The sequence below is a fragment of the Haemorhous mexicanus genome, chromosome 2 (assembly GCF_027477595.1).
Source record: "Haemorhous mexicanus isolate bHaeMex1 chromosome 2, bHaeMex1.pri, whole genome shotgun sequence".
Lineage (NCBI taxonomy): Eukaryota > Metazoa > Chordata > Aves > Passeriformes > Fringillidae > Haemorhous > Haemorhous mexicanus.
In genome coordinates, this window is record NC_082342.1 from 59,558,729 (window position 1) to 59,586,657 (window position 27,929).

The 27,929-nt window shown below is 40.9% G+C and overlaps 1 protein-coding gene and 1 long non-coding RNA gene across 2 annotated transcripts in view; one reads left to right on the plus strand and one right to left on the minus strand.

Moving 5' to 3' along the window:
* LOC132323614 (uncharacterized) overlaps window positions 1–1,195 on the minus strand; it is a 27,601-nt gene extending 26,406 nt beyond the window's left edge. Inside the window, exons 1-2 of the long non-coding RNA XR_009485387.1 lie at window positions 1,060–1,195; window positions 10–120 (exon numbers count right to left, since the gene is read on the minus strand). This is a non-coding gene — a long non-coding RNA (uncharacterized LOC132323614). The remainder of the gene's footprint in view (window positions 1–9; window positions 121–1,059) is intronic.
* HTR2A (5-hydroxytryptamine receptor 2A) overlaps window positions 1–22,170 on the plus strand; it is a 26,664-nt gene extending 4,494 nt beyond the window's left edge. The window contains exons 2-3 of the mRNA XM_059839033.1: window positions 1,013–1,213; window positions 17,169–22,170. Of these exons, the coding sequence (XP_059695016.1) occupies window positions 1,013–1,213; window positions 17,169–17,983 (1,016 nt within the window). The 3' untranslated portion in view covers window positions 17,984–22,170. The remainder of the gene's footprint in view (window positions 1–1,012; window positions 1,214–17,168) is intronic.
* Window positions 22,171–27,929: the final 5,759 nt, after the last annotated feature.

The following is a 27,929-nucleotide window of genomic DNA, read 5'->3' on the forward strand; positions in this document are numbered from 1 at the left end:
GACACTTACCATTCCAGGTTGTATAAGTAAAGACACTCCCTTCAAGATCCATGAGGAAGTCTTGTATTTCACTTAGCAGTCAGGAGACTTTTGCAAGAGTACTGAGTCCTCTTTTAGTCACTGAAGGATATACAAGATGCACATAAATTAAACACATTCCAGGGCAGAAAAAGAAGAAGGAAAAAAGTTATAAAAGCATGATCTGTAAGAAAAAAGATAAAGAACTAGGCTTTTTTAGTCTGGAAGACTAAAAAAAAAACCCACAAACTAGGCAAGCCATGATAGCCATCTCCCAACAGCTTTGAGAAAGGAATCAATTAATCTTCACAGGTAGTGGAAAAAACAAGGAAAAAGTAAGGGCTTAATTAGCAGCAAAGAAGCTGTAGGTTGGATATTGGTAAACACTAATGTATCTGCTTTGGATTGCTTTCCCTGGAGGAGCCTATCAATATTCATTGTCAGAGGGAATATCCTTATTTAGGTATGTGGTAGAGGCCTAAAGACAGGTGAGATAAATATCACTGGTATGCAATAAATAATTTTTCTTCTTTAGCTTCCATTAAATCCAAAGCTTTACTTTCAGAATTAAGGCAGCTTTGCATATCAGCAGGTGTTGAAAATGCAGTAATTACATGGATAGAAAGTCCTAAAGCAAAATTGAGAACTTGCAGATTTACAATGACAAAATTGCTTCTCTTTTCATAGATTTGCTGCCAAAAATGTTTAATCATAGCACCAAGCACTAGCATTATGCAAATAGAATTAAAAAGAAAACACATATGCTGCCTGTAGCCTGGGAAAGAAGCAGAGTTAACCCCAAAAGCTACAGTTAGAAGGCTGCCAACAAATAAAAATATTTTCTTAAAACAGTGTCAGGCAGCTTCTAAATGTATCACTTACTACTACTTAGTACTTACTACTATCCTCCTAGAAGGATATATGCACTAAGGCACGTGTCACAACAAGGGATATATGCCACAATTTTAGCTGATGCCAACTTTTTCTTGTGCAGGATACGAATGGCCTCTCCCTAGGAAGCTCTGTGCCATTTGGATCTACCTGGACGTGCTCTTCTCCACGGCATCCATCATGCACCTCTGTGCCATCTCGCTGGATCGCTACATTGCCATCCGGAACCCCATCCACCACAGCCGCTTCAACTCCAGAACCAAGGCTTTTGCCAAAATAATTGCTGTTTGGACCATATCAGTTGGTAAGTGGGGCAACATTTCAGCATGTAATTGCAGATTTCCAGCTTTTGAGAGGATTTGATGTATATACTGCAGTCTAAAACTTTATTCTCTGCCTGCAGTATTTTGCTTTCCACTTCTGTGAAGTGCTGTAGTGCAGTAATTATGCAATGGAAATCAACAACTGGAGAACTGAGCAGCCCTGAAAGAATATACACCAGTGATAGCATGACCACATTCAAGTTTATTTTAAAGATATGTTGATTTCCCATACTGATGATCCATCATTACCTAAACATCTGAAGAGAAAAAAAAGATATAAACTGGAAAAAGTATTTCCATGTTATATGTAAGTCAGTTGTTCCCAATTTCTTATTTGGGTAATTTGCTTAGAGATTTTTCTCATGGGCAGATCTTCTCTGCCTTTTTCGGCGTGAATCGTGGGGAATTTACACATCCTGTTTAGGAGACAACAGATACTGTGTGCAGTGAGAGCGAGAGGAGTCTCTCCAGAGGACAGTTCAGAGTTACAGTCGAAAATAGGTGTTCTGAATGACCCAGTACACAAATCTCTTTTTGCACTGGCAAAACCTGAGCCTCAAAACTAGGCAGGGGAACACTGATCTTTTAGTCCCCTGGTGGCAGCATTTCCAGGGAGTTGAAAGTGTTTGGTTTCTTATGCCGTCAGGAATTTCCTCACACAGCTGGGGTGGAGGTTCTCAAATGCTTTGAAAACACAGTTTTCTTTCAGTGTTTGTAGACCCTTGAGCGCTGGCAGCTCACTTATTCGGAGGCAGGAAAAATTCACTCTTTTGCTCTGGAAGAGATGTGAGCTGTCAGCAATGAAAGGAAATTAGCTCCTTCCCTGGCTCATACAAATTATTGCAAGCGGTAACAATGATCCCTTACCATTCTTCCCAGAGGAGGGAAAGGAGATGATGCTTAAAATGCTGCCAGCCTCCACTCTAAATCGTCTCCTGACCTCCCTCTTGATCCTGGCCCACAGTCTGAGAAAAAGCAGTCTAGGATTGTTAAGATTTAAAATACTGTATCTTCTGCTGCACAACAAGAAATCACTCAACAGGAGGACAGTTCTGGGAGTCTTCACTCAACAGGAGGACAGCTCTGCATTCTACACAACCTGATGAGGTTTAACAGCATCTGGCTCTGGGGTGCATTCACCTGATCAGATGTAGATGTAGAGTTCACCTGGCACAGGCCAGGTGAACTCTACCCTAAAAATGCCTAGATCTCAACTATAAAGGAAGCTTATAGAAACTGAGATGTAGATGTCTTCATTTTGACTAAATGAGTGATATCTTGTCTCTTCTACAGTCCCATTTTTTAAATCCAGTAGAGAACATATTACCTACTCTGTCCAGTTTTTCCAGTTTTTGAAACTGCTAAGTGCAAGTATTTTCAGTGCACTTCACTCTATATAGCATAAATAAGTCAAGCATCCCTTAAAATTGTGCATTCTGTGTTTGTCTGCACTTAAGTGTGGTGCCTTGTGCTTAGTGTGAGTGAAATTACTGTCCTGTTTACACACAAATTCACAGAATTATCAGAATGACCATTCCAGGGGCAAACCAGTGCTCCACTCTGCTCAGCATCTATTCTCTGACTTACTCAGGGGTTACTTGCAGAATATTTGAATTAGCTCACTATTAAAAGGAATCTGGAAAAAAGTGTTATTTTAGCCCTATTAGTTAGAGCATGGTTTACGTCTGTAAAAGGAGGGTTTATTTTTTTGATAGCTTGATATTTTGTTTCAAAAGTTACATCTTTTCTTTGCAGTAATAACTAGTAACATATCCATTGTAAAAACACCTTTTCTGCTCTCTGGAGAAACTGTCTTCTAACAGTGATGAGATGAGTCACTGATGTTACTTGTTATTACCATGGCAAGTGAGAGCAATGTGGTCCCTATTTATAGAAATCTTAAAAATACGACTCCTTATTTTATTGGAAACCACTCAAGTGTGGCATGAGTGAGGAGGACAGAGTCCTGCTTTACTGCAGCTGGATAAGGACATGTGTAAAGGAACAGTGGATGTCAGGAAAATAGGAAGGGTAATAGGATAACTCCATCTCATTCACACATTTTGTGTCACCAAAACAGTGAGAAGGTTAAATAGGTACAATTAAGGTAGGCAAGCACACTTAGGTGGGAAGGAATGAAGTGATGCTCAGCTGGCTTCTAGTCTCATGGAAGCAAGGGGCATTGGGAGACCAGCTGAAGGAAGACTGGTTGGTTCCAGCCTGGCAACTGGGATGTGCTCCACAGGGCAGATAAGAAAGCAAACACATAGGAAGAAGCTTTAGGAAACTGATGAGCCAGGCTGGACTAAGTTTGCCCTGTGCCATATTTCTGTGTTACTAGAATAAAGAAAAATGCCAGTATTGTAAGGAATCTTGATAGAGCCCAGATCGCCCATGCAATCTGCTGTCAGTCAGTCAGCAACCCTTATCCTCCTGATCTGCCACCATCCAGTTAAGAATATGTAGGAAATGGCTTTTTATATCACTTACTAACAGGAAATGCTTTCTGAACAAAGAGGTGCTCCATCTATCATTTACCAGTCTCCAGGCTCTCAGTGCTACTGAGAGTGACAGGGCTATAAATGATTTAACTCTTTGTATTTTCACACAGTTATGGCTGAGAATTCTCACTGGGATGAGTGAGGTGAGGATGGTGAGACACTGGCATAGATTGCCCAGAAAAGCTGTGGATGCTCCATCCCTGGAAGTGCTGAAGGCCAGGTTTGATGGGGCTCCGAGCAGCCTGGTGTCATGGAAGGCGTCCCTAGCTGTGTCAGGGGAGTTAGAATGAGGTTATCTTGAAGGTTCTTTCCAACCCAAACCATTCTATGATATCTGGCAGAGGCAGAGCTGGCGTTGGGCACAACACACCCTCCACAGCACCTGGTGTGGCTACCATCTCACTTACAGATTCAGATCCAAGGTTTTGTTCTCCAGCCTCAGACACCCTTTGACTTCCCTATGCTTCTACAGTTTGCAGTTCAGCTGGTGACCTGTGAACTCCCATGAAGTATGAGATGGAGGGTAAAAAGCAAGAGAAAGAACTGAAAGATGTTGTGTTCCCCTGTGCAGAGGTTCATTTTAGCAGAGGAAGAAGAGGGTAACAGCCAAGAGTTGTGTGTTGGCAGCAAGTTTGATCAGTTTCAGTGATCATGCAAACATCTTAGGGTGAACTGAACAGCACTGATGAACATACAGGGCTGTCAGATGCTGCCTTCTACCACCCTCAATATGGAAACAAACCATTTAATCCTACCACTTGTCTTTCAACCTTCTGTCTTTCAACTCATTCTTTTTCTACAAGAGGATCTTTCTTCTATTGCCATTAGGATTTAATTTCACTAACAGCCTTTGACAAAAAGTATTGTCAGGGATTTCTGGAAATCCAGGAACATTATGTCAGCTGGATTACCCTTATCCACCTGCTCACTGACTCCTGCAGATACTTCTAGCTGATTTGTTGGGCCTGAACCCAACTCACCTAGATTAGAACTTCTAGTGTACCAAACTAATTACACTTTCATTCACTAAAATTGTAATTTTCCTTTTATTCACTAAATACACAAATATATTCAGTCAATTTTAACCAAAGGCAATGTCATCTTCCTTCCATTGGCTTCAGTGACATATGAAGCATTTAAAAAACAGCAGAAAAAAAGCACAGATAGTTTAGTTTACTTGACTTCTGAAATCTTGATTTTATCAGTTTAAAAAAAAAGTAAATTGTGGTAACATTTGTTTTTGCATTTAGTTGAAGAAGAGCATTTAGCCAGAAGCCTTTGTTTCACTAGACTATGTAATGCCACAGGCAATTGGTTTAAAATAGATTCTAATTACTGTAACGGATTCTAATTGTGTCTTTAATTCTTAAATCATCCAGTGTGCACAGTGGTTAGATAATTAGATTATTTGTAGCTGTTGAAGGCAAAAGCTCATTAAACCCTGAAAATTATTCCATTTGTTTTAAAGCACAGAGGTCATTATTGAGAACAGGTGTAAAAAGCCAAAGGATTTCCCCTTGCTGGAAAAAAGTAGAATTTTAAATAGAACTGGAATCTATAGAATTGCAAATAGAGCCTATACAGGAAAACACATGTAAAGTACCTTTGAGTCCTAAATGGGCCTAACAAAGGCATTGCTCTGCAGGAGGCCAACAGTGCATCATCCCCTCCTTGAAAGGGTAACATAAAAGAATTACAGGCATGAATGTTAAGTCCTTATATATAACATTCCTCAGTTCCTATTTCTCTCTATTCCTCTGTTAATGGTCTAAGTAATGTGAAGCCTGATGAAGCCCAAGAACTCTAAGCTGAGTTTTCTCTTACCATTTCTCACTCAGCCTACACATCTGTTCACTGCCTTCAGGCAGTCTCTGCACTCCCCAGTCACTAACAACTTAGATTTATTCAGTACTTTTCATGCAGAAAAAAGAAGCCCAACATGTATCTGGATGAATCTGGTAAAATACCTCCCACCACAGAATTCTAAAATTTTGCCATTGCTTTTGAGGCTTTTGGGCCTCGGAAAGGAGAGGATTTGGAAATGAGAAATACTGTAGCATGTGAAGCAACTTTCTCCTAAGTGCAGAGTGAAGTTAGCTCCGGATGTACAAATCAAGCTCAGAGCAACTGAGCCCCCAGCTAATTTAGCAGTGTGACATTTTATACTGATGCAGAGGCTTAAACCTCCTTCACAGGCAGCCTGCAATTTCTCTGCATGGCTTCTTGCTGCCTTACAGCATTTGAAGGGCCAGGGTAGCAGCAGGGATTGGGAGAGTTCAACTACCAGTGCCTCTGGATTGTGTTTTGTTGACAGCTTTGGCCTCCTTAAGCTCAGTCTTCTTTCTGTCAAGGACAGCTTTCATTTGAAAATCCCTTTACAGGTTTCAAAAGGCACCAGCAGCTAATAAACTGCAGGCTGGGAGTCCCTGTCCTGAATCTGCTACACATCCATTTCTTCCAGGTGACATAATTTGCCATTTCAATCAAGTCTAATTTACGAATGCCTTGGCACAGGAAAAGATCATTTGTTAAAACATGGAATATGCTGCCAAAATATATAAAATTGCAAATAATTACACACTGAACAGTACTCTGGCAATAAAGATTTAAAGCTTAGCACCTCGATTTGGAAGTGCTGGAGCTAAACTTAAAATATCTACCACACTATCATTTCCCCAGGGAACATTTCTTTTATTTTTATCATACTCATGAAACCATCTCTCAGAGAGTGAAAATACTGTTTGCTCACTCCACCTGCAGGATCTTAGGGGCAAACACTGTAGGTTTTATGTTTGGGCTGCCCTGGGACCTTTACGATTTGTGGATGTAGATGATGCCATAAAAATAAAATGAAGTTGAGAACAAATTGTTGCACAACATACAGAGAAATTTGTGTCAATTATAATGAAGGGTGTTGGCCTGAAATATCATGGATAAAGTATTAGAGCCTCAGAACCATCTCAGAAATAGAATCTTCACTGTATTTCTTCACAGAGACACAATGTATGAGGCTCAGCAGTCAGCAGCACTTACGTCAGTAGAAAGTTCATTGCCGTACTAATGACTCCTACAGTAGTGACAGCTAATGAGAACAAGCCCTTCCTGTACAGGTTGTCTGGGGTTCAGTTCCATGGAAAAGGAACATTCAGTGCTCTGATGCACCTTTCTGAATTGACTAGCACATGTATTCTGATCATGAGGCATTACTCCAGATGGTTCTGAGAAAGGCACACAAATATCCTATCTACTTTGATGTAAATGATCCCCATGTTTCCCATGTAACAGAACTCTTTGCTTGATTTGTTCTTCCCAGAAGAGTGAACACATCCACCAGAACATCAGCTTACCACACATACCTCCCTCCCATAACTGTGAAGGTTTAAAAAACTTGCATTTTGAATTTGTATATGTTTGTTCATCTGACAAGGAGGTATTACTAACATTTTACTTGTCTTTATGGAAAAAAAAAATACTTAAAGGAATGTTAATGATTGAAGTGCTTTCTAAATTCTCCAAATTTGGAAACACAAAGATATGAGACACAGGCATGTGTCCATAGGGACACATTTGCAAACTAAAGACACTGAGCAATCCAGCATTCTTCTGGATGGGGGAGAATATATTATACCAGTAAATATGTGTCATCAAAGGAAGAATAATTATTGTGTATATATTTACCATGTTCTTTGGGTAATTACATCAGGATGAGATGAAGGGTTCTGCCTATGAAAAAAGCACACACTCATTTAGTGAGCAATCCTTTTGCAAGAAGCAATCTGCCTTTCAGGTGAAAATAGGAATGAGGGGTGGTCATAACATTATTGTGTAGCATTTCCTTCTGCTTTGGTTTTATTTTTAAAGGTGAGTTATAAACAGTAGAGCTGTATTTTTAATAGAAAAGAGCCTGTTTAGTCAAGGTGCTGATGAAAGAATTAGATGTCTTCTTTTAAAAAAACCTGTCTTTGTTTTGAAGACCATAAGGACCGTGTTCTTCTCCCTCTTGAAGCTACCAGCAAGAAGTATAAAGTTCATTTGGACCAGACTTGTCCTGTTATGAAAGTTTTTTGAATGAATTAGTTGGTGGGTGCCAATATGGCCTGAAATCAGCCAGTGTCTCTTTGTAGGGTATATCAGAGTAAATGGAATATTTTAAGAAAAAAAGGCAGCATCTCTAGAGGAGCTGGATTTCTGCATAGAAAATGCCACATGCAGCACAAATGATAACAAAAGAACAAGGTACAAGGAATTATGTTGGGATTCATAAATTCTGTTGTCTGTACACTGTGACTGCATTTAATCACCTTCTAAATTAGACATGGTGCTGCACTTTAGCACAAGTCACACAGTGTTGCCTAAAAGAAAATGTCAGGAAAAGAGAAAATTTTGTTCATTTTAAAATTATACAGAACAATTTCACAAGTTCCTTTATTTATTATATTTGGCTTAAGCCAGATGTTGTATTTTATGACAATGAAAAAGGTTAATGTATCACAGAATTCTTTAAAATTAAAGGCTTACATTTATCTTTAACAGCAGGAACATTGCAAACTATTGAGCATGCAGGCTGTAATTAACTTTCCCCACACATTACCTGGCCTGTGCCATTGGCATCACTTCAAAGCAGAAGCCCAGCTAATAAAAGTCAAGGGTTTTGTCAGAACTGCAACAACATCATATTCCTAATTACCTGAGACAAATTTAGAAGCACCTGTCAGGTGATTTTGCCTATGATGTCCTCCAGGGTCATTGATGGAAAATACCTTGTTGAGCTCCTGTGATGTCCTGAATGCAGGCTGTAGCATTGTGATGAAGGGTTATTTTTCTGCCTGATCAAAATTGGAATCTGTGTATTTCACAGTATTCAATCCTGCCTTTATGTAGGAAATAAATCACACCCACTGGGAAGACTTATTTCCTTTTGGCAGAACATAGCCCTTGTTACAACTTCTTGTATTTGATCTGAGTTTTGAAATGTCAAATTGAGCACTATTGCCAGGATCATAGACTGAGCAGAACTGTGAGTATCCTGAGAGAAAAACTGTGAGTTTAGGTCCAAGGTGCACTGAGTGAGCAGTGTAAATTTCCCCTTACAAGCACAGAAGTACTCAGAGGTTTTAGATTGAAAGTTCCACAGCTAAATCCAGTCCTGCCTTGCACACCACTGCAGTACATGAGGAGGTCACTACAGTATTTCTTATTGCAAGAACAGTTCATGTATTTATTTTTCATTTCCAAGGTGCTTTGTGACATTTAACAGAAAGATGAGCCTGGGGATCACACTGTAGCACCCACACAGACACCAGTAGATGGTGGAAACACGGGCAGATACAATCCCTTTAGATATGCTCCCTTTTTCTCTCTTCTTCAACCCTGTTATTTTGTAAACGTGACCAGGGCATTGGCTGGTCTAACAGAATTCAGTCAGGGTGAAGGGCATTAGCTGCAGGGTGGACAGTGAAACATAAAGCACAGGATCCTGACTCATCATCTTCAGACCTGTGCAGGTCTCTAAGATGCTTCTTATTCTGTTTTTCCTTCCAAATTATCCATCATATCAGGACATCTATCCCAATGACTGTCCAGCCACTGCTGCAGTCTCCTTGTATAACTAGTAAGAAGCTGACAATTTGCTTATTGAGCAGCTTCTGCAAGCAACCACAAAAGGAATCATGGAGAAACAACTGGGACATGGTCTGAAGTCTAGAAAATCCAGAAGAATTACAGTTTTTGTTATCTGTGCCCTTCAGATGGAGTGTGAAATTATTGTAAAATAATACTAATAATAATAATTTAAAAATGTATCTGATAGCTACATTCAGTGTCCTTTTAAACTACACAAAGAGACCAAGTAACACTGCTGAAGAAATCTCAGAGCTATTAACAGAAATCTCTATTCAGTTCAGTGGAAGATTAGGGCAGAGTTAAGTAAATTATCAGCAGTCAACAAATCACACTATGTAATAATTAAAAGACAGAGATATAAGAACTGGAATATCAGGGGATCTTGTCACTTTGACTGCCCTAGGAGGCATCACATTATTTGCTTATGGTAGTGGAATATCTAAGATCTTTCCATAATTTCTGGCTTATTGCTGCTATAAGTATTTCTTTAAGCCTTATTGTGTATGTAGCATGTATGGCACATAATAAATTAGCCCCAAGGATCCTTTAGAAGCTTCATAGCTAAAAGGACAAACTGATAACATCTGATCTAGGAAGGTCATGTAAAAAAGGAATGGTATTTCCTTCTGCTCAAAGCACTATTATCCCCAAATCTGCTCTCCTAGGGGCCTGAACAGTGAATGCTGCGAGGCCGTCTGACATGGCATACACGAAAGGTCCTATGCTAAACAGAGGGGGTATCACAGGTGGCTGGAGGTGATCCTACCCAAGGTTCTTTTCCTTTGCAAATTAACATATTTACCTAGCCCAGTGCCAACCATAAATTTGTAACTTCTTTTGAGTAGAAATTAAACCGTTGCTACCGGGAACTTAAAAACACCGATGCAATATAAACATCATTAATTGAGTACACAGGAAAAAAAGGGTGTTTGACCTGCTCTGCTGCATTTTGCTGAGCCACAGAAGCAGCAGCCTTAAATAGCAGGAGGAGAACCTTGTCCCTCTGTGCAGAGATAGGCTGGAGACCTGTGGAACCCCTTGCAAATTTTTAGACTAAATATTAAGCTCTAGATTGTAAGGCAAGTTACTTTTCACCACTTTTAATCACCATAGATGAAGGGTGTCCTTAGCCTATGTCCTTAGCCTACAGTTGTCATTAGCCTGTGTCCCCTGGAGGAGCACATCAAGCCCAGCTCCCTTCCAACTCCCAAATGGCAGAAGAATCATAGCTGCTGTCCACCTCGGACTTGGGCTCTACTCAGCCAGCATCCTCCAGACAAGTTGCTTCCTCACCTTCTTTCATTCATTTCCAGCTGTTTGATAGGTGAAGATTTCTAAATGTCCTTTAGTGATTGGGTAACCACCTTAGATAACAACTTCTCTCAACTGGAGATCTCTATGAGAAGCCAAAAAACACCTTGGGAAAAGTCTCTGTCCAAATCAAAAATAATGTCCCCAGGTGAAAAGCAAAGACTGTATTGGGGAATAGGCTCCACTGGGAACTGCTAGGCAAAAGGTTGTAGCTCCCTCGAATACGCAGAAGGACTGAAAAACCCAACAAAAAATTTAGGGAACCAAACTGTAAACAAAACCTGCAGCTTAACTAGCAAAGAGAATTTGAGTGCATAGGCAGGAAAAGCACTTAAAGCCAAAAGCAAAGAAACTGTTTCCTGCTGTTGTATTCTTGCTGCCTTTAGGAAATAGGACTGTGTGCACATTTTGAGGATTATATCAAAGCAGAAAGTGACTCCATCAGCAGCTTCCTCTCTCATAATTCAGCTCACTCTGAAGGCCAGGGTTTCTAAACAGCTGGGTCAAAAAGGGGCACCTGTCCCTGATTTCTTGCACCGTCCTCCCTGTAATTCTCCTCTAATCCTGTTAATAGTTATTTTATTATCACAGTTCTTTAAATTAATTCGGAGACACATATCTCTGCTCTTGTTAAGAAACAGGCTTCAGGACTGAGGACATAAATGAGGAACATACCAGGAAACACAGACTTCTCCTATTTTGTTTTTCTAAAGTGAAATAGATAATTTATGGTATAAATTATTCACCATTCTTTTCTCACATAAAAAGAATTGAATGTATCTCCTGCTAGGCTAAATAATATGCTTCCTTAGAGATTTTCTGATCTGTCAAGAGCAAGGCCATTTCAAAATTAATAGAATAATCCAGCTGTTACCTGGCACCCCCTCTATGTGATGTTAAGTTTGTTTTCCTTTCACTTGTATTAACTAGAACGTGTGTTACCAAATGATGTGTTCCACGGCAAAGATACAGAAAACCAGCTTCATGTATGCCCTTGAATAAAAACTAAGTTTGGTCTATCAGCAGTTCTAAGGAAAATGCCTGGACCCACTTTGATTCCATTCCTGTGAGTACAGCCTCTTGCAGAATGATGCAGAAAGGAGACGATGCTCCCCAGCACTGTGACTCACTTAGCTCTTGAGGAAATCAATCTGAAAACAAATACTATGTGGGGATTTGTGAGAGAATGCTCCTCATCCACTTCTGCCTCCACCAACACATGTACCTACCACCAGGGAAGAATTCTGTGCTGGTCTCACATGTGAGGAGAAATTCTATCCCAGGGATTTGGGGACATTGTCATGCTGACTAGGGAACGTAGAAGCTTTTAACATTCATGCTAACTAGATGCAGCCTCGGATGGTGATTCCCAGTCCACACTGAGGTTTTCAACATCTCTTCTTTCCAGGTGGAAATCTCTGCTTCTGCACTGCCACCCATCAGCAACCTGCATGCATTGTAAATATGGCTGGCACTACCCTGGCAGCAACAAAATTATGACAGTGAAGGGTTTGTCATGACTGAAAAGGAGTCAGTAGGGGAATAACATTGTCAGGTGCATGCAGAGAGCAGCTGTTTGCAGGTCTGGGAAACGATGTAATGACAATGAAATGTAGCAATGTACCAACCATAATGGTGTCAAATGCCAAGCAGAGACACAAAGCCAGACTGAACAGCTCCTCTGCAGGTCTTTAAGTGGAAGTAACTGTTGCTAAACTCCAGCTCCTCAAATAAGATCCAGACACATTGCCATCCTTGATACTCAGAGGAAGACATGGTCCATGGTCCCCCTGCCACAAGTGCCTCACTGTGGCTTATGTTCCTTGAGCAAACATCTTGCACAGGGCACCATCGTAGCCCAAAGGAATAAATATTCTTTTGTCTGGTTAGTTAAGTAAAAAATGTTAAAAATAAAGAGATGGCCGTGTGCAACAAGGAGATTTTTATACAGCATGAAATGGAGAGTATGCATTGGGGTGTAGCAGGTGAGTTATACATGGACATCTGTTTACTGTTTGAATGTGTAGATGTACCAAAAGAGGATATTTTCTGAGCACAAACAGGCACTAGATACCAGCATGGGCTTTTCTAAAGATATTAGACAACATGGCCACATTGAGCTGCTTGAAGGAGACACTGGCCTTCTCAAGCAGAAATCTTTTCAGAGGTCCCCAGTGTCACAGCACATCTTTGTGCAGCGGCCCGTGAGCTGGCCCATGACCTGGTATGTCTGAATCAATGTGAGTGCCAAAACCTGAGATGGGGAGAGTTTCTTGTTTTTCATGAGAAAGTGAACAAAGGTGCCAAAGTTTTTGAGAAACTGTAGTGACATTTCTAAAAGGTAGTTCCTAACCCTTAGACATTTATTAAGGCACAGAATAATACTCATTTGTGTTAAACAAAATTGAAATAGATATATGCAAGGTGAAAGCATGTGACTGACAGTTTCTGCTTAAAGGAGACTTCACTGAAAGAACCTTGACCTTATCAATTCACTTCCCCCTCCTTGTCTTCACCCCAAGTAACCCAAGTGTGCCACCCTACACGCACATTGTAAATTATGGCTTTGATTTATTGATAGTCTCAGCAGCTCAAGGCAGCTGCAAACCCAGTTTACCTGTCCAGTTAAAGTGGTTTTATGGCTGCTGTATGCCTCTGAAGCCAGCAATGTGTAGCACTATATAAACCTTTGTCAATTTCAGCAGACTTTTTCAGAGAACAAAAAGGATGCCATTGCTTTACTTCTTAACCTTTGGTGTTTTCAAGAGCCTTTTGTCATTCTGAAACTGTGCCTAAATTCTTGAGGTTTAATGCAGAATTTATTACTCATCTTCATTGTTTGGGATCTGTTGTGCGGTTTATTAAAATCCACAGTTTGAAACAGCCACATGTGTATAAATCAAACCACCTTAATAATCCAACTTGTGCCAGAGTAACATAATATTTAGGGCTTATTGACAAGGGAAAATGTACCAAATGGGAATGTCAACTGGAAATTGAGTGGCTAATGTACCTTCAGTACTTGAATGGATGCTCCTATTCTGTGTTGAATGCTTCCTTGTGCCTTGGTTTAGTTCTTTTGAAAGCCAAGGAAGATAAATCATAAAAAAGCCCTCAGGGGATACAACGATTTTTTTCCATACTGACCTTGAGCTAGTGGGAGCATGGAATGGGCAGGGTGTGGAATAGCTGTTCTGTTACAGCCCTTCCAGGTTGCTTCCTTCAGATCTACTGTTGGCGCATGCTTCACTTCCCAAACACCTGTTTGTCCCTACCTGGTACCTCTACATGATCCTTTCTGGTGAAGCTGATTTTCTTCTTATGACATTTGAATGCACAGGCACCATCTGTGTCTCCTTAAACATCCAGTCACCAAGAGCAGGGAGCTGGAAAGCAAGGACAAGTAAACCAGCGAGTATACATCAGAATCATCCAGGTGAAACAGATCATTCATATTCAACATTTAAAGAATTAATTCAGTCAGTTGCAATAGTACTAATGCAACTTTAGACTAGGACTTTTTGTTATGCGTTTACAGGACAAACTTGACCCTGACCAAATGTGACATGTCGGTGATACTCTTGGCCATATGTGATGAGTCCTAAAGATCTCATCAAAATAGTGGATGTGAGTTGCACGTGGAAGCTCCTTTACTGCCAGTTTAACTATGGCTGCATTTGAATTTGGTCCCTGTGTCCTCCTGGAATCTGCCACACTTATGCTGCAGAAGCCAACTGTCAAGGGGCGACAAACCCTGTTCCTTCCAGGAGGAAAACAGTAAATTTACTCCCTGCAGAGATATGAAAAGAGAAAACTGGCATGGACATTAACTTTTTCCATGCAGGAATGCCACAGTATCATTTGGGCAATGCCCTGCATCAACTGAACTGGGGTTACACAAAAAGCAGTTTACAGCTGTCAGTGTTCTCTGCCACTAAAGCGTGGCATCTCTGCTGTTTTCAAAGTCTATACAGGCCACTTCCCTGTGGCTTGGGGGAAAGATGCCTTGAATCACTCCGAAAAACTTACATGACTAGCAGTGCCTGCTACAGCTCTGCTGGTACAGCACTTCCATGCTTGTTAAAGGAATGACAAAGAAATGCAGGAACCTCTGCTGCACACTGAAGGCCATTTCTCTTTTTTAAAGCCAGAAATCTGGATTTAGATGCCAGTCTGCAGAAGCTGCTAAGAACAGAAAAAAGCAGTTGGGGAATTGCTCCTCTTGTTTCAGGCAAGAAGTTGTAACAGACTTTGGCTCTTTACTTGAAAAAGCATGCAAATTATGCTAAAATTTTCCTCTTTCTAGTGCTGCAGCCTCTGCTCCCATGTCTCCCCATGCAGCTGAACCATAAGGTAGTAATGAAAAGCATCTTTTTACTCTGTCAATACCATTGTTTATTTTATCTCTGCAGCTCACACTCATTCTTTGAATTAAATGAAAAAAACAGCCTCGCTGTTATCAGCACAGGGCAGAAGCAGATGGGAAACTTGTGGTATTGCTCTGACTAATGCTGTGTCTTTGTGCAGCTGGAGTATGATGCTGGGGGGTGCTGGATGTCTTCAGCACCCCTTCAACTCATCCAAAAAAAGAAAAGTAACTTCAAAGCATTCTTCATTTCCCTGGAGTTGTTCAGCACCCCAGAGTACTCAGCCGTGGCTGGACAGTCTGGCTTCTGATGGTGACCTCTGCCTCCATGCTTTCAGTGAGATGGGCTCAGACCTTTTTAGCCAGCAGCTAAAAACACTGGAGATTTCTGTCAGCTCAGCTCAGGATTTGCCATAGACTGCATGAGTTTGCAGCTCTCTCACTGGCTTCTCCTAGCCCAAGTTCAAACATTTAGAGCTTGAGCAGGAGAAACAGAAAGGGTAATACCACAGGCTCTCCACCAGCTTCTGCCCTGAGCAGATAAGAAAAGCACTTTTCTAAAGTGGCCTGAGGCAATGCCATGACTCAGTTCAAAGCTGCAAAGACAAAATAAGCTACAGTGTTCCTAGAAAAAAAAGGTCTTTGTGTGAGATCCAGAAGAACAAAAAGAATGAAGCACTTGAACAGAATAATAATCTAATATTATTATTACTGTGATTATTATTGTTTCATATTGAGCCTGTACTCCACAGTCTTCCTCTAGGACTGGAGCTGTTATGCTGGGCACTGGATATGTGTGAAATGAAGAGACAGGCTATGCTTTTAAAGGGCTCCCAGTTCAAGCAGCAGAGTGGGAAGAAGGGAAAAAAATTGTGATAGAGGAAGGTACCATTGAAACGCAGATCTTTCAGGACTCATCTGTGAATGAGTAAGGACACTCCTGGGCATCCACTGAACAAAGTAGGGCACAGCATCCTCACATCATATGAAATTCTTCTCTAGTCAATGTTTTTATTTCTCATAAGCCAAATACTGCAACTGGGATTTCTGATCCAAAATGCAAACGGGACTGAAACTCACAGATTATGCTAACTTTCCACAGGAATCAGAATCCTGGTTGCTTTTATCCAAATAGGGCTGCAATATTACCCCCTGCTTCACTCCACTTTTGCTATCTTTGTAGCACATAATTTCTTTCATTGCCTGAACATTGCCTCTCTTGGAGAGACAGCATCCATTTGGAGGGGAAGAGACAAATTCTGAAAAAAAACCCAAAACCAACAACCAGAGAAACAGCAGCTGTTTGATTTTACCCAGACTCTAGCAGCATTTACAGAAATCTCTGTGGAAATGGCTGAGTAGGCTTGAAACAGGCAGAGCAGTCCAAGGAGAATGGTCTTTGTCACCTTGTCTTGCCATTCATGACAAGCCAAGGATGCATGCTCTAGGGGAAGACAAATTTTGCATGGCTGTGCACAGAGAAGGCAGCCTCTAGTAGCTGGAAATACAGTGAAAGGACTTTTGCAGTCCTTCCGGATAAACTACGTCTCAGCTGCCTCATACAGTGTCTCTCAGTGCTTAATTTGTTCCCGTTGTTTATCTGGCCATTGCCACATGGGAAGTTTGGTTTTGTTAGCATTTAGCATTGAACTATATGGGGATTACGGCAAGAAAAGAGAAAGACACAATGAAAGATTACTCTTAGACCTATGACAAAAAACTATCTTTCCTCCTAAAATTAGTATTTCCCAGAACTCTTTAGAACCCAGAACACTTTTAATCCTTGAATGAAAAACAGTCCAAAATCACTCTTATGGCACTCCAGAAAATAAATGCATAGCGTCATCTTGGTCATAGTTCATAAAATCCTTTGCCAAGGTGGCAGGGACCAAGGAGCAAGTCTGGAGATCATTACAAGGGGCCCAAGATTCAAACCCACGCTTTTCTTGCTACCAGGTATCATAGGACAGTTGGAAGGGAGCAAATGTGTTCTACCTGTGGTTGAGGTAATGTGTCACCTATGATCACTCCAGCCGCAGGAAGAACACAGGTAGATATTTGTTTGTTTTTTCTTGAAAGCTGGAAGTGGTTTTTCATTATTGTTTTTAACCTCTTCTTTCTGTCATCCACCTTCAGGTATCTCCATGCCTGTACCTGTCTTTGGACTACAAGACGACTCCAAAGTATTTAAGAAAGACATGTTTAAGAAAGACATCTGCTTACTCGCAGATGAAAATTTTGTTCTAGTAGGCTCTTTTGTGGCATTCTTCATCCCCCTAACCATCATGGTAGTCACTTACTTTTTAACTATCAAGTCACTGCAGAAGGAAGCTATGCTATGCGTGAATGACATTGGCCCTAAGACCAAGTTTACTTCATTCAGCTTCCTCCCTCAGAGTTCCCTGTCCTCAGAGAAACTCTTTCAGCGCTCCCTGAACAGAGATACGGGGACTTCAGGGAGGAGAACCATGCAATCCATCAGCAATGAGCAGAAGGCTTCCAAGGTCCTTGGCATTGTCTTCTTTCTGTTTGTTGTGATGTGGTGCCCTTTTTTCATCACCAATGTGATGGCTGTTATTTGCAAGGAGTCATGCAAAGAAGAGGTCATTGGAGGACTCCTTAACATATTTGTTTGGATTGGCTACCTTTCTTCGGCTGTCAACCCACTCGTGTATACATTGTTTAACAAAACCTACCGCTCAGCTTTCTCTCGCTACATCCAGTGTCGCTACAAGGAGGAGAAGAAACCTTTCCAGCTGATTTTAGTGAACACTATCCCAGCACTTGCATATGACTCCAGAGAGCTCCAGCTAGCACAAATGAAGAGCTTGAAGAAAGAGGCGAAAATGATGGCTAAGGATTACTCGACGGTCACGATAGGAACACATCGTTTAGATGGTACCTCCAAGGGAAGTAGCGGCCCGGGGAACGAAAAGGTTAGTGGTGTGTGATGGTCAGCAGCTGCCATGACAACCACTGTGTGTGTGCTGAAAATTCCACCTGCTGTGAGAAGCTCTGATAGCTTAGGAAAATCAGCTGTGTCCAAGAGACCTTTCAACAACATCATATACTCCTCACATTATCCTGTGGATGAAAAGCAGGGTTGAAAGGGTATCAAATGTGCAATTTTTTTTTTCATACAGTACGTTGGCTGTTTTAAGCACAGGCTTTATTAAACTTATTTTTTTAATATTCTAAAGGATATATTTCTTAAAGAAAAAAAAATGCAATTTCTGGTATAATATAGGCTGTGAAGAAACCTACGCATTTATTTTGCCCTTGCAAATGAAAGCTAAGCTGTCCTTTGATGTTCTTGCAGAGTAGGCTCCAGCTAGTTTGTCTTGCTACAACTGAGTTTTGTTATCATGAACTGAATGAGCACTTTACAGAATTTTAAACAAAATGATGGTTCATTTGCTAATATATATTTAAAATAAATCTTAAAGTATTTAAAAAAATCTATTAAAATTGCTATAGATTGATTATATGGGCATTTTGTTAACTGTTTTTATGCTATTTTTTCTTCCTCAGTGACCATCCTGAATGTCCCTGGGTTTTTCTGCCATTTATTCTGTATTTCAAATAAGTAATGTTGGAAGGTAAATTATACTTGAATAATCCTCTGTTTCCACCACCACTTATAATCCTTGTTTCAGGACTTGCAATTTATTTGCATTCAAAAATGTCATGTGTTCAGCTTAAAAATTGAAAGTAGTATTTTCAAAATTATTGGTCTCAATTCCCTGCTCCCTTCCACTGGTGTTGACAGGAAGGCAAAGTGAGAGAACAGTGGAAAACCAGGCACAACATTGCTAAAAAATTTCAGCACCACTTCCAGATTCACGACTCTGTTCAATTCCAACAAAATCTGATTAAAGTAATGTAAGAGGAAACTCTGCATGAGTAAAGTCTTCAGTAAAATGTTGAAGTAGATTCTCTCTCATCACTTCTCTTTGGTTAAAAAAGGCCAATATGAAGAATGTTCTGGTTCAGGTTTAGGGCTTGTAAAGCCAGAATTATTAGAAAACTGTTAGTTGCTAAAAATTGTTTTCCCTTGTTTCATTGTATTGCTGTTAAGGCAGATTGCTCAGGAATGGTCAGAAGATTGCACTACTAGGACTCAGCCTTAATGAAATATGTATGGGCAAATGGGGCTCACTTGAAAAATAACAGGACCTGTAAGCAACACTGCATTTCACCTGCATAGATCCAAGGGCAGAATACATCACATAAAGAACATAAAATACATTGCCTGACAGACATGCCTAGTCATGAATCTCTTTTAATGACATCATAACAGATGTCACTGAGGGCAGTGGGACTTTGTAGAAGAGGACAAATATAAATGCTGCACTCACATGCAAAGTTTAAATCCAATCATTTGATTCATTCCATGAGTTATTCAGCCATAACCTTATCAGAACCAGGATGTATTCCCGTTTCTGTGGAAAAAATCACTGCCCATCCAGAAAAAAAAAACTCCAATGTCTTCATCTGTCCTTCTGTTGAAGTTGTGCAGTTTTTACAGAGCAATTAAATTTCCACTAAGTCAAAGAAGGAGAGACACAGAGAGAGAAAGTGAATCTTTTTCTAGCCTACCAGGTGGGAGTCTTTGGAAGAAGAAGGCCTTTAGCTCAAGATACTGATCAGGAGACTTAAAGGACTTAAAAGTTGGTTGGGTATTCGGCTGATTTCCAAGAACCTGATTTATTGTCATATACATGGTATAAGTAAATCTAGTTTTATGAGCCCACTGCGCACTGGTCACACAAAGGCTCTGCATGCACATGGTGACACTGACTCATCCCACAGACCTCAGCCTCCATGTCTGGGACAAAGCGTCATGCTGTAGCCCCATTGGTAGTAATGATGCCATGCCAGTCACCTATCACCTCACAGACATTAATGGGTTTCCCCCAAAATTGGTCATTTAGGATAAACTGATAAATCAAGTGGAATAAATGCTGTGCTCACCAGGTGCTTTATACGCTCTCTCTATCTCTGTGTACATTTGATCACCTCAGTGAAACTGAACAGCCTCTGCAGAAGCAAAACTGAACTCGCTGCTCCTACCTCCCTATGCACACATCCTGCTCCTACCCAGCACTGCGGGAGGGGTGTCACACTGGCAAAGAGATTCCAGGGGGAATCTGCTAAATGCAGCTGAGTATGAGGACTGCCATAGCAGTAGCTGGGTGCAGTGACTTTCCACTCTTTCCTGTCAAGTTTGATATTGACCCTAAATCTAGTACTTTGAGCTAAGGACAATGCCCATCTTGTATCCCACAGGCCAGATGTCTCCACTCCATAACTTGGGTGATGGTTTTGAGGATTTGCCCTTGGAAACAGGTATCTCAGGGAATAAGCAGGCAGTAATAAAAGCAAAGGTGTTTTGTGAGAAGAGTCTGAGGCTCTAGATCTGCTACCAAACCAGATTGCCTTCATATGATGAATATAGACAGGGGACTGAAGGTCTCTAAACCTGCATGTGAAGGGAAAGGAAACAAAGAGGCTTCCACCAGGGGAGGGAATCACCATATTTTTTTGCCATTTAGGCCTGACCTGATGCAAGTTTCTCTGGCTTTGCAATCAAAAGCAATAGGTGGGACAGACAGCTTGGATCTTATTGCCTATTTGTGCCAGGGAGCAGAGCCCACCTGCATCCTGTATGATGTATATGGCACCCTGCACTTCTCCAGAGCTCAGTTCCTCCCAAATCTCCTGAGGGCCTGGTTGCTGCTCTGCACAGTCTCCTTCACCAGCTCGCAGCTGATAAACTGTTACTGGACATTTCACATTCAGTGCTTCTGCTCTCCACTTACTGTCTGCATTTTGCCCACATGGCAGAGCAGATCAGCCCTCTGTTTCTCTCTCATTCCACTTTCTGTTCCTCGTTCACAATGTCAAATTGCTCAGGTTGCAAATACTGACAGGGAATGTTTCACTACAATCACAGAGGGTTTCAATTACTGGCTTGAAGTTTCATTACAAGGTGACTCTGAACAATCATTTTTTTCCCAGCTTATTTTAAAATAAAACCTATGTTTTGGGCATAAGAGACTTAACAGCATTTCATTAATTGACAGCTGGAGAGAACACAACACTGAGTTTTTGCTTAGAAGCAGGGAAAACTGATGCCTGACATTTTGATTCTGTAGCACTCAGATAGATGGTTTTATTGAGTGATCAGCAGATTTTGCCTAAGTAGCCTCTCAAGGCCAAGAATGCACAGCAAAGACCAATATCTCCAGCTCTTTATGGACATTTTTGACAGCTTAGAAAGGCCTGATTCTGCCACCCTGCATCAAAATATTAACAGATTTTTGTGCAGTTTGCCTTAGTGAGGATGGCAGAGTCAGGATATGAATTTGTTCTAGCCACCATGCCAAATCTGCTAGGGGTTGTTCATCAGTAGATAGCAATTAATGGACTCATTATACTGCAGACAGATGACAAAGTTCAGCTGTTTTAAACTAGGATTTGCAGCACTTGGCCCATGCTTGGAATGAACACCATGGTTTTATATGACCAGCTTCAGAGCAGCATCTCCATCTTCCAAAAAACTGTTTTCATTATGCATCAGCATGGAATGGAATTTTTTTGTAATTTTTCAGGTTAAAAAAAAGAGAGAAGACATTCATACAGACTGGTTCAGAGGTTAGGGCCTTCCCTGACTTTACAGGAAAAGCGTGCTGAGTCAGTCTGTCATATCTGCATCCAAAAAACCCACTTCATCCGGAAAAATTTTCAGCATCAATTTTTCGAGTAGATTGACATTTTATTACTGTTAAGACTACATCTGAAAAATGTCCAAAGACATGAAGCTCACCATGTATCTCCTAAGCTGGTGTGCGTCCTTTTTACACTTCAGGGTAAAAATTCCTATGTATCTATCCCATCCAGTCAACCATGCACTGTACTTATGTAATTATTGCCAGAAGGTGAGATGCATTCTATTTTGAATACCTACATGTTTGCTTATGTAAATACATAGAGAAAAAAAATTGTTGTATTTTGTAATGTTAATGTAAAACGGTGTTTCAATGCTTTACTGTTTTGTCTGATTGCACTGCTAGTAAAGCAGATTAAAATATTCGAATACAATCAGTTGTTTTATAAACTGGAGGTTTGTCTTAAACAGATAATTTGGTTTGGTTTTATTTATCCCTTAAATATTCAGTACAATGTCTGCTGAAGGCTAAAGTAATTTTAAATATTTGCTGGAGAAAAAGAAAGAGCATGTTGCAGAATTTAACTATCTCAGTAAACTGGTCCAAAATGAGCCATTGTAATAATTCACTTTTTCTATGGACAGCCATCCTTCTAGAGAGGTAAGTACATACAGCTTAGTAATTTTCAGTCTCAGAAACTGTGTATTTGCAATAGTAGAAAGCCAACTAAATTAATTTCACTAAGAACTCTAAGATTAAAATTAATAAGCTGTATTGGTTAGTATGGTAAGGTTTCACAAGTGAGGAGGCTATAGGAGTGGGCTCTGTGAGACGCTTCCAGAAGTTTTGCCCATATCTGACAGATCCAATGCTGGCCAGCTCCAGGATGGATGAAACTCTGGCCAAGGCCAAGCCCAGCAGCTACCCTTGATGGTGCCAGTGGGATAATAGATTTAAGAAGTGGGGGAAAGCTGCAGCATTGCAGCCAGAGAGAGGAGTGGGAATATGTGAGACAGGCAACTTTGCAGAAAACAAGGTCAGTGGAGGAGGGGCAGGAGGTGCTCTGGGCACAGGAGCAGAGATTGCTCTGCAGCCCCTGGTGCAGACCATGGGGAGGCAGCTGAGCCCCTGCAGCCCAGGGAGGTCCACAGGGGAGCCTGTGTCCCCTTGCAGCCCAGGGAGGTCCATAGGGCAGCCTGTGTCCCCCTGCAGCCTAGGGAGGTCCATAGGGGAGCCTGTGTCCCCCTGCAGCCCAGGGAGGTCCATAGGGCAGCCTGTATCCCCCTGCAGCCCAGGGAGGTCCATGGGAGAGCCTGTGTCCCCCAGCAGCCCAGGGAGAACTCCACGCTGGAGCAGGTGCATGCCAAAGGAGGCTGTGACCCCATGGGAAGCCCGTGCTGGAGGGGGCTCCTGGCAGCATCTGTGGGAAGTCAGAGGAGAGAGGAGCCCCTCTGGAGCAGGTTTGCTGGCAGGACTTGTGACCCACAATGGAGCAGTTCATGAAGAACGGAAGCCGGAGGGAAGGAAGCATGTTGGAGAACTTCATGGGGGACTGTCTTCAGAGAGAGAGACCTCAAACTGCAGCAGGGGAAGAGCGTGAGGAGTCCTCTCCCTGAGAAGGAAGGAACGGCACAAACCACGTGTAATGACTGTCCAGAGTTCCCATTCCCCATCCCTCTGTGCCACTGTGGGGGAAGAGGTAGAGAAAATAAGGAGTGGAGTTCAGCCCAGAAAGAAGGGAGAGGGGTGGAGGGGTGTAGCTGTTTTAAGATTTAGCTTTTATATCTCATTAGACTACTCTGATTTGATTGATAATAAATTATACTAATTTCCCTAAGCCAAGTCTGTTTTGGCCATGACAGTAATTGGTGAGTGATCTCTTCCTCCCTTATCTCGATCCTGGCTGAGGAGAGCAGCGGGAGTTTGGTGGGCACTGGGTGTCCAGCCCGGGTCAGCCCCACCGCCAGAGCAGCACAAACAGCGTGGCACCGCTACAGAGACAGAAATAACCCCCGGGTCACAGAACCACAGTGCCATCTATTGTCGCTAGTTTCTTTCACAGAGAGCACTGAAATAAGAAGACCAAGTGGATTTTAATAGTTTTCATTTTTCCTGTCTTAAAACCAAAATAAACTTATTTCTCCAACTGATCTTACAGCATACAAGCTCTTGTTTGCAATGGCAATGCATATCGAAGTAGTTCAGCTGTTAATAACAACCCCTTCAAAACCTTGCTCTCATCTTAAGATTTCATTGAGTTTTATAGTGTGTAGAAAAAAAGCATACAAAGCTGTATTTTTCAGAAGCTATCAGACACAGGGAATCAGATTGTTTTAGCTGTAAATATGTGACATATGGTGGTGTGGTGAAATGTAGCAGAAAAGATCCCTGAACTGCAAATCCACTCAGTTTTACCTCAGTACTGCTAGACCTTTGTATGTAGGCTCCAGCATGCCATAAATTTTTATGTTCTTGGAGGCCGGAAAACTCCCTGCCAAATTTACCTGTTTCTACATAATTTGCACTGATCACTGAAAGATAATACATTTACTTTATCAATATGGCACTTCAAGACAGAAAAGCAAAGAAGTTTGGAAAAGAACTGAGTTCCACCTACAGATGTATTCGCTGAATGGAGTCAGCACTGCATATGCATCAACATGGTCTCTTATGAAAGGCTCTAAAAACCCCAGAAGTTAAGACAGTTTCTTGTCATTATCATCAGTTGTCACCATGAAGGCAGGACACCTGCTCTTCCATAAATATTTCTGGTAGTGCCTTTGCAATTGATACTAAAAAAATCTCAAAGAGTTTGTTTGCAGGTTCTTAGGTCACAATTCACTGACAATACAAATATTAGCATTTTGTGAGTTTGCTTTTATTCTTACCATTTACATGGTAAATGTTCTGTAGCAGTAGAAGAGATGGAGAGTCTCAGAATCCTTAAACACTTCTTCACAGCTCTCAGGAACCCAGCAGGAAAAATTGTATTCCTGCAACCACACAACTACTGCAAGAAAGGAAGCAAACAAATCAGTAGTTAAAGCGATGGTTGCTGAGTTTCCAATCAAATTTACAACATGCTTGTTTAGCAAAGTCTCTGCTGCTGAATAATTTGAATTGACAAAGATGTTTGGGTGATCCATGTCTCTTTGCAGAAAAAGCAAGAAAGCGTGCAAGTTGAAAAATTGATTTTTTCATGGAGTCATTTAGACTGGGAACTGCTGATGACTCCTAGTTAAATGTCCAGGCCTAAGCCAGTTGAGCCAGCTCCTAGAGGCAATAGAGAAAGAGAGGCAGCCTAAAATTAGTATTTTAAGCAAGTGGAAAGAATTACCCTTCGGAATTGCCTACTGAAGAAAATCCCAGTTTTCACATCCCACAATTATAAAATATCTCCATTCCTAACTAACAGCAGATGTAATGTGGCCACATAACTTTGCTTTTCAAAACAAAATTCTTGGGGCTTATGGGGCTAAGTCTAAGCCTAAAGATAGCTATAGGAAATATTTTTCCTCCTGTAAAGGGACTAATCACATTGGGGATCCTTGAAGGAAAACAGTTTCTTTGCTGAATGGGTCTTCTAAGGAACCCATTCTCCCTTCTGGAAGAAGGTAAAAAGATTCTGATTCAGATTCTTCTAATCTGCCCAAGAAGCCAGTGGCTGATGAAAGAGGAGCACACTGTGACATATTAAGTGAGACTTCACCTTACAGATCTACACCTAAGGATAAAAATGGTGCAAGAACCAAGTTAAACAGATTACTGCAGTCACTGTCAGACTACATCCACTTTTATTTATTCTTACAACTGTTTTCAGGAAGAGACAACTGTTTCTGGGGACTTATTTGCTGATGGGCAACTGAGGTACCGTGAGATGAAATCAGCAAAAGAAGCCACTCAGTAAGCCAGGTACAGAACCCAGAACTTAAAAGACATGGAAGAAGGTCCCCTTCCTATAAACCTCTACTTTCCAGTGCTAGTGAAAATAGATATCAAAAGCACATCTGGAAATCTGCAGTTCTTATTGACCCATTAAAAAAATTCTAGCAATGCAAAGTTATTGCAATTGAGATTTATGTGTTTGAAATGAGTCAGGTTTACTTCCTTTAGGTTTGTAGAACTAGCAAAAATATGGATCAAAAGTAGTTTATAAAGGCACTTCCCAAGATGAAGTACAGCAGTTGTGAGACCCTGAATGACCCAAAGAAAGACAGATTATCCTAAAATTCCCCTTTGATAATTCCCATGAGGAAAAAAAGTGTTTTATTGTGTGGAAAGCAGCACACAGGACCTGAAAATTCATCCAAGGAAGGATACCTACTTCAGAAATTCTTTTGAAAGATGGAACTATTCAGGGTCAAACAAAGGCAGAAAATCTCAGGCTTCAGAAGCAGACTAGTCCAACAGTTTCTCCAACAAAATATTTGGAATTGCTCCCTATAACAATGCATAAAATAAAAGTTGAAGTTTCCACAGAAGCATAATCATCATGGCTGCACTCTGGAAGTCAACATTTCTGTTCTCCACATGAGAAGCATAGAAATGATTTTTCCCCCTTCCTGTCTTGTAGACAGTGAACCCTTCAAGTGAGAAGGTTTGCTTCAATAGGTTTTTCTCCTGTGCTTTGCACTGTGGACCTGGTCACTGTCAATAGCAAAAAGCTCTTTCCTTTTCTTTCAATAAGCTGTATTATCAATAGTGACCTATATTATCAATAGTCCCTTCCTTACTGCAACTCATATTCTTTTTTCCAGAACTCCAGAACATATTTCTGAACTGAAGTCTCTTCTTTTCCCAAAGATCTAGTATCCTTCTCTCTTTATCTTTGTTACTGCAGGGAGAAGTATAAACTGGCTTTTTCTTGCCTACATATCTCAGACTGCCCTCCATCTCACCACCCAGGTCACTAATAAAGACACTAAACAGTCCTGTCCATTGTATCAATCCTGAGGGGTGTCACTCTGGCAGCTGGACTCTGGACTGCTGATCAATACTCCCTGAGCCCAGCAATGAAGCCAATTTTCCACCCACCTTATTTCTCCAATCTTTTTAAAGGAGACAAGGAGACTATTAGAAGTTCTTTCCAAGCCCTTGCTAACGTACAACTTCCACTGCTCCTGCTTTGTCTGTTGATGCAGAATTCTCTTCAAAAAGTAATTAGACTGGTCAGGTATGCTGTGCTCGTGGTAAATCCATGTTGGCTATTCCTATTCATGTTCTTCTTCTCTGTATACCAGGAAATGGCTCCCAGGAGGATTTGTCCCAGTACTTTCCTGAGAGTGGTGGTAAGGCTGACCTGTCCTTAGTTTTCTTGATCTTTTAGACACTAATTTAGACACTTTTAGACAGTAACTAAATAATCCCTATATTAGTGATTGAAAACTTGTTCCCTTCAAGGTTTATTCTTTTTTTTTTTAACTTTCAGAAGACTTATCTTTTCTTAAAATCAGATCAATCAAGTTTTCTGCCAATTGTCTTTGGGCAATATAAGCATCTACTTCTACTTTTTCATCTTAAATGATGTTTGGAATCTTCTGACCTATTAATTGCCTGTACTTCCTCTAGGAATCATATATATTATTGAAAAATATTCTCTCTGCTGGGGATCAGGCCAGTTGTTCCAAAAGCCATGCAGGCATGTTACCATACTCATCTTTGACAGCAATAAATTACTGTCTTTCCCTCAGGTTTTCTAAAAGCCATGCTCTTTAAAGTAATCTTTTATTGTAATTTTGTATGACTCTCTGTCTTACCTCATTATAGATGACAGATCTAAATAATTCTCTCAAGAAGAATTTATGATATGAAAGCTTCTTCTGCTGCTTCGACCCTCATTTTGACAAATGACTTCAAGTCTGTGGCCTGAACTGTCCACCAAGGCCAAGAAAGGAAGTCTACTGTACATGCATTACTTCAAGGCTCATGTAGGGATCAAGGCATGCCAGCTGGTGTTGCTGATCTTAACTCATTCCATAAGACCTAATGAAAAGCACTGTTTCCCTTGGAATGACAACCACAAGCATAAACAAATGGCATTTATGCCTCCACCTCTCCTTGCAGCTCTCCACAATAAGACAAGCTGTAATGTTCTACTATATTATTTATTGGCTTAAATTGAATTTAAATTTGTCCTTTGGCATTTGCAAAAGCAGATCTTCACGATTACATTCTTGTCAGCAAATATCTTTCCTTAGCTGCAACTATACATCAAAGTTTACTTGAA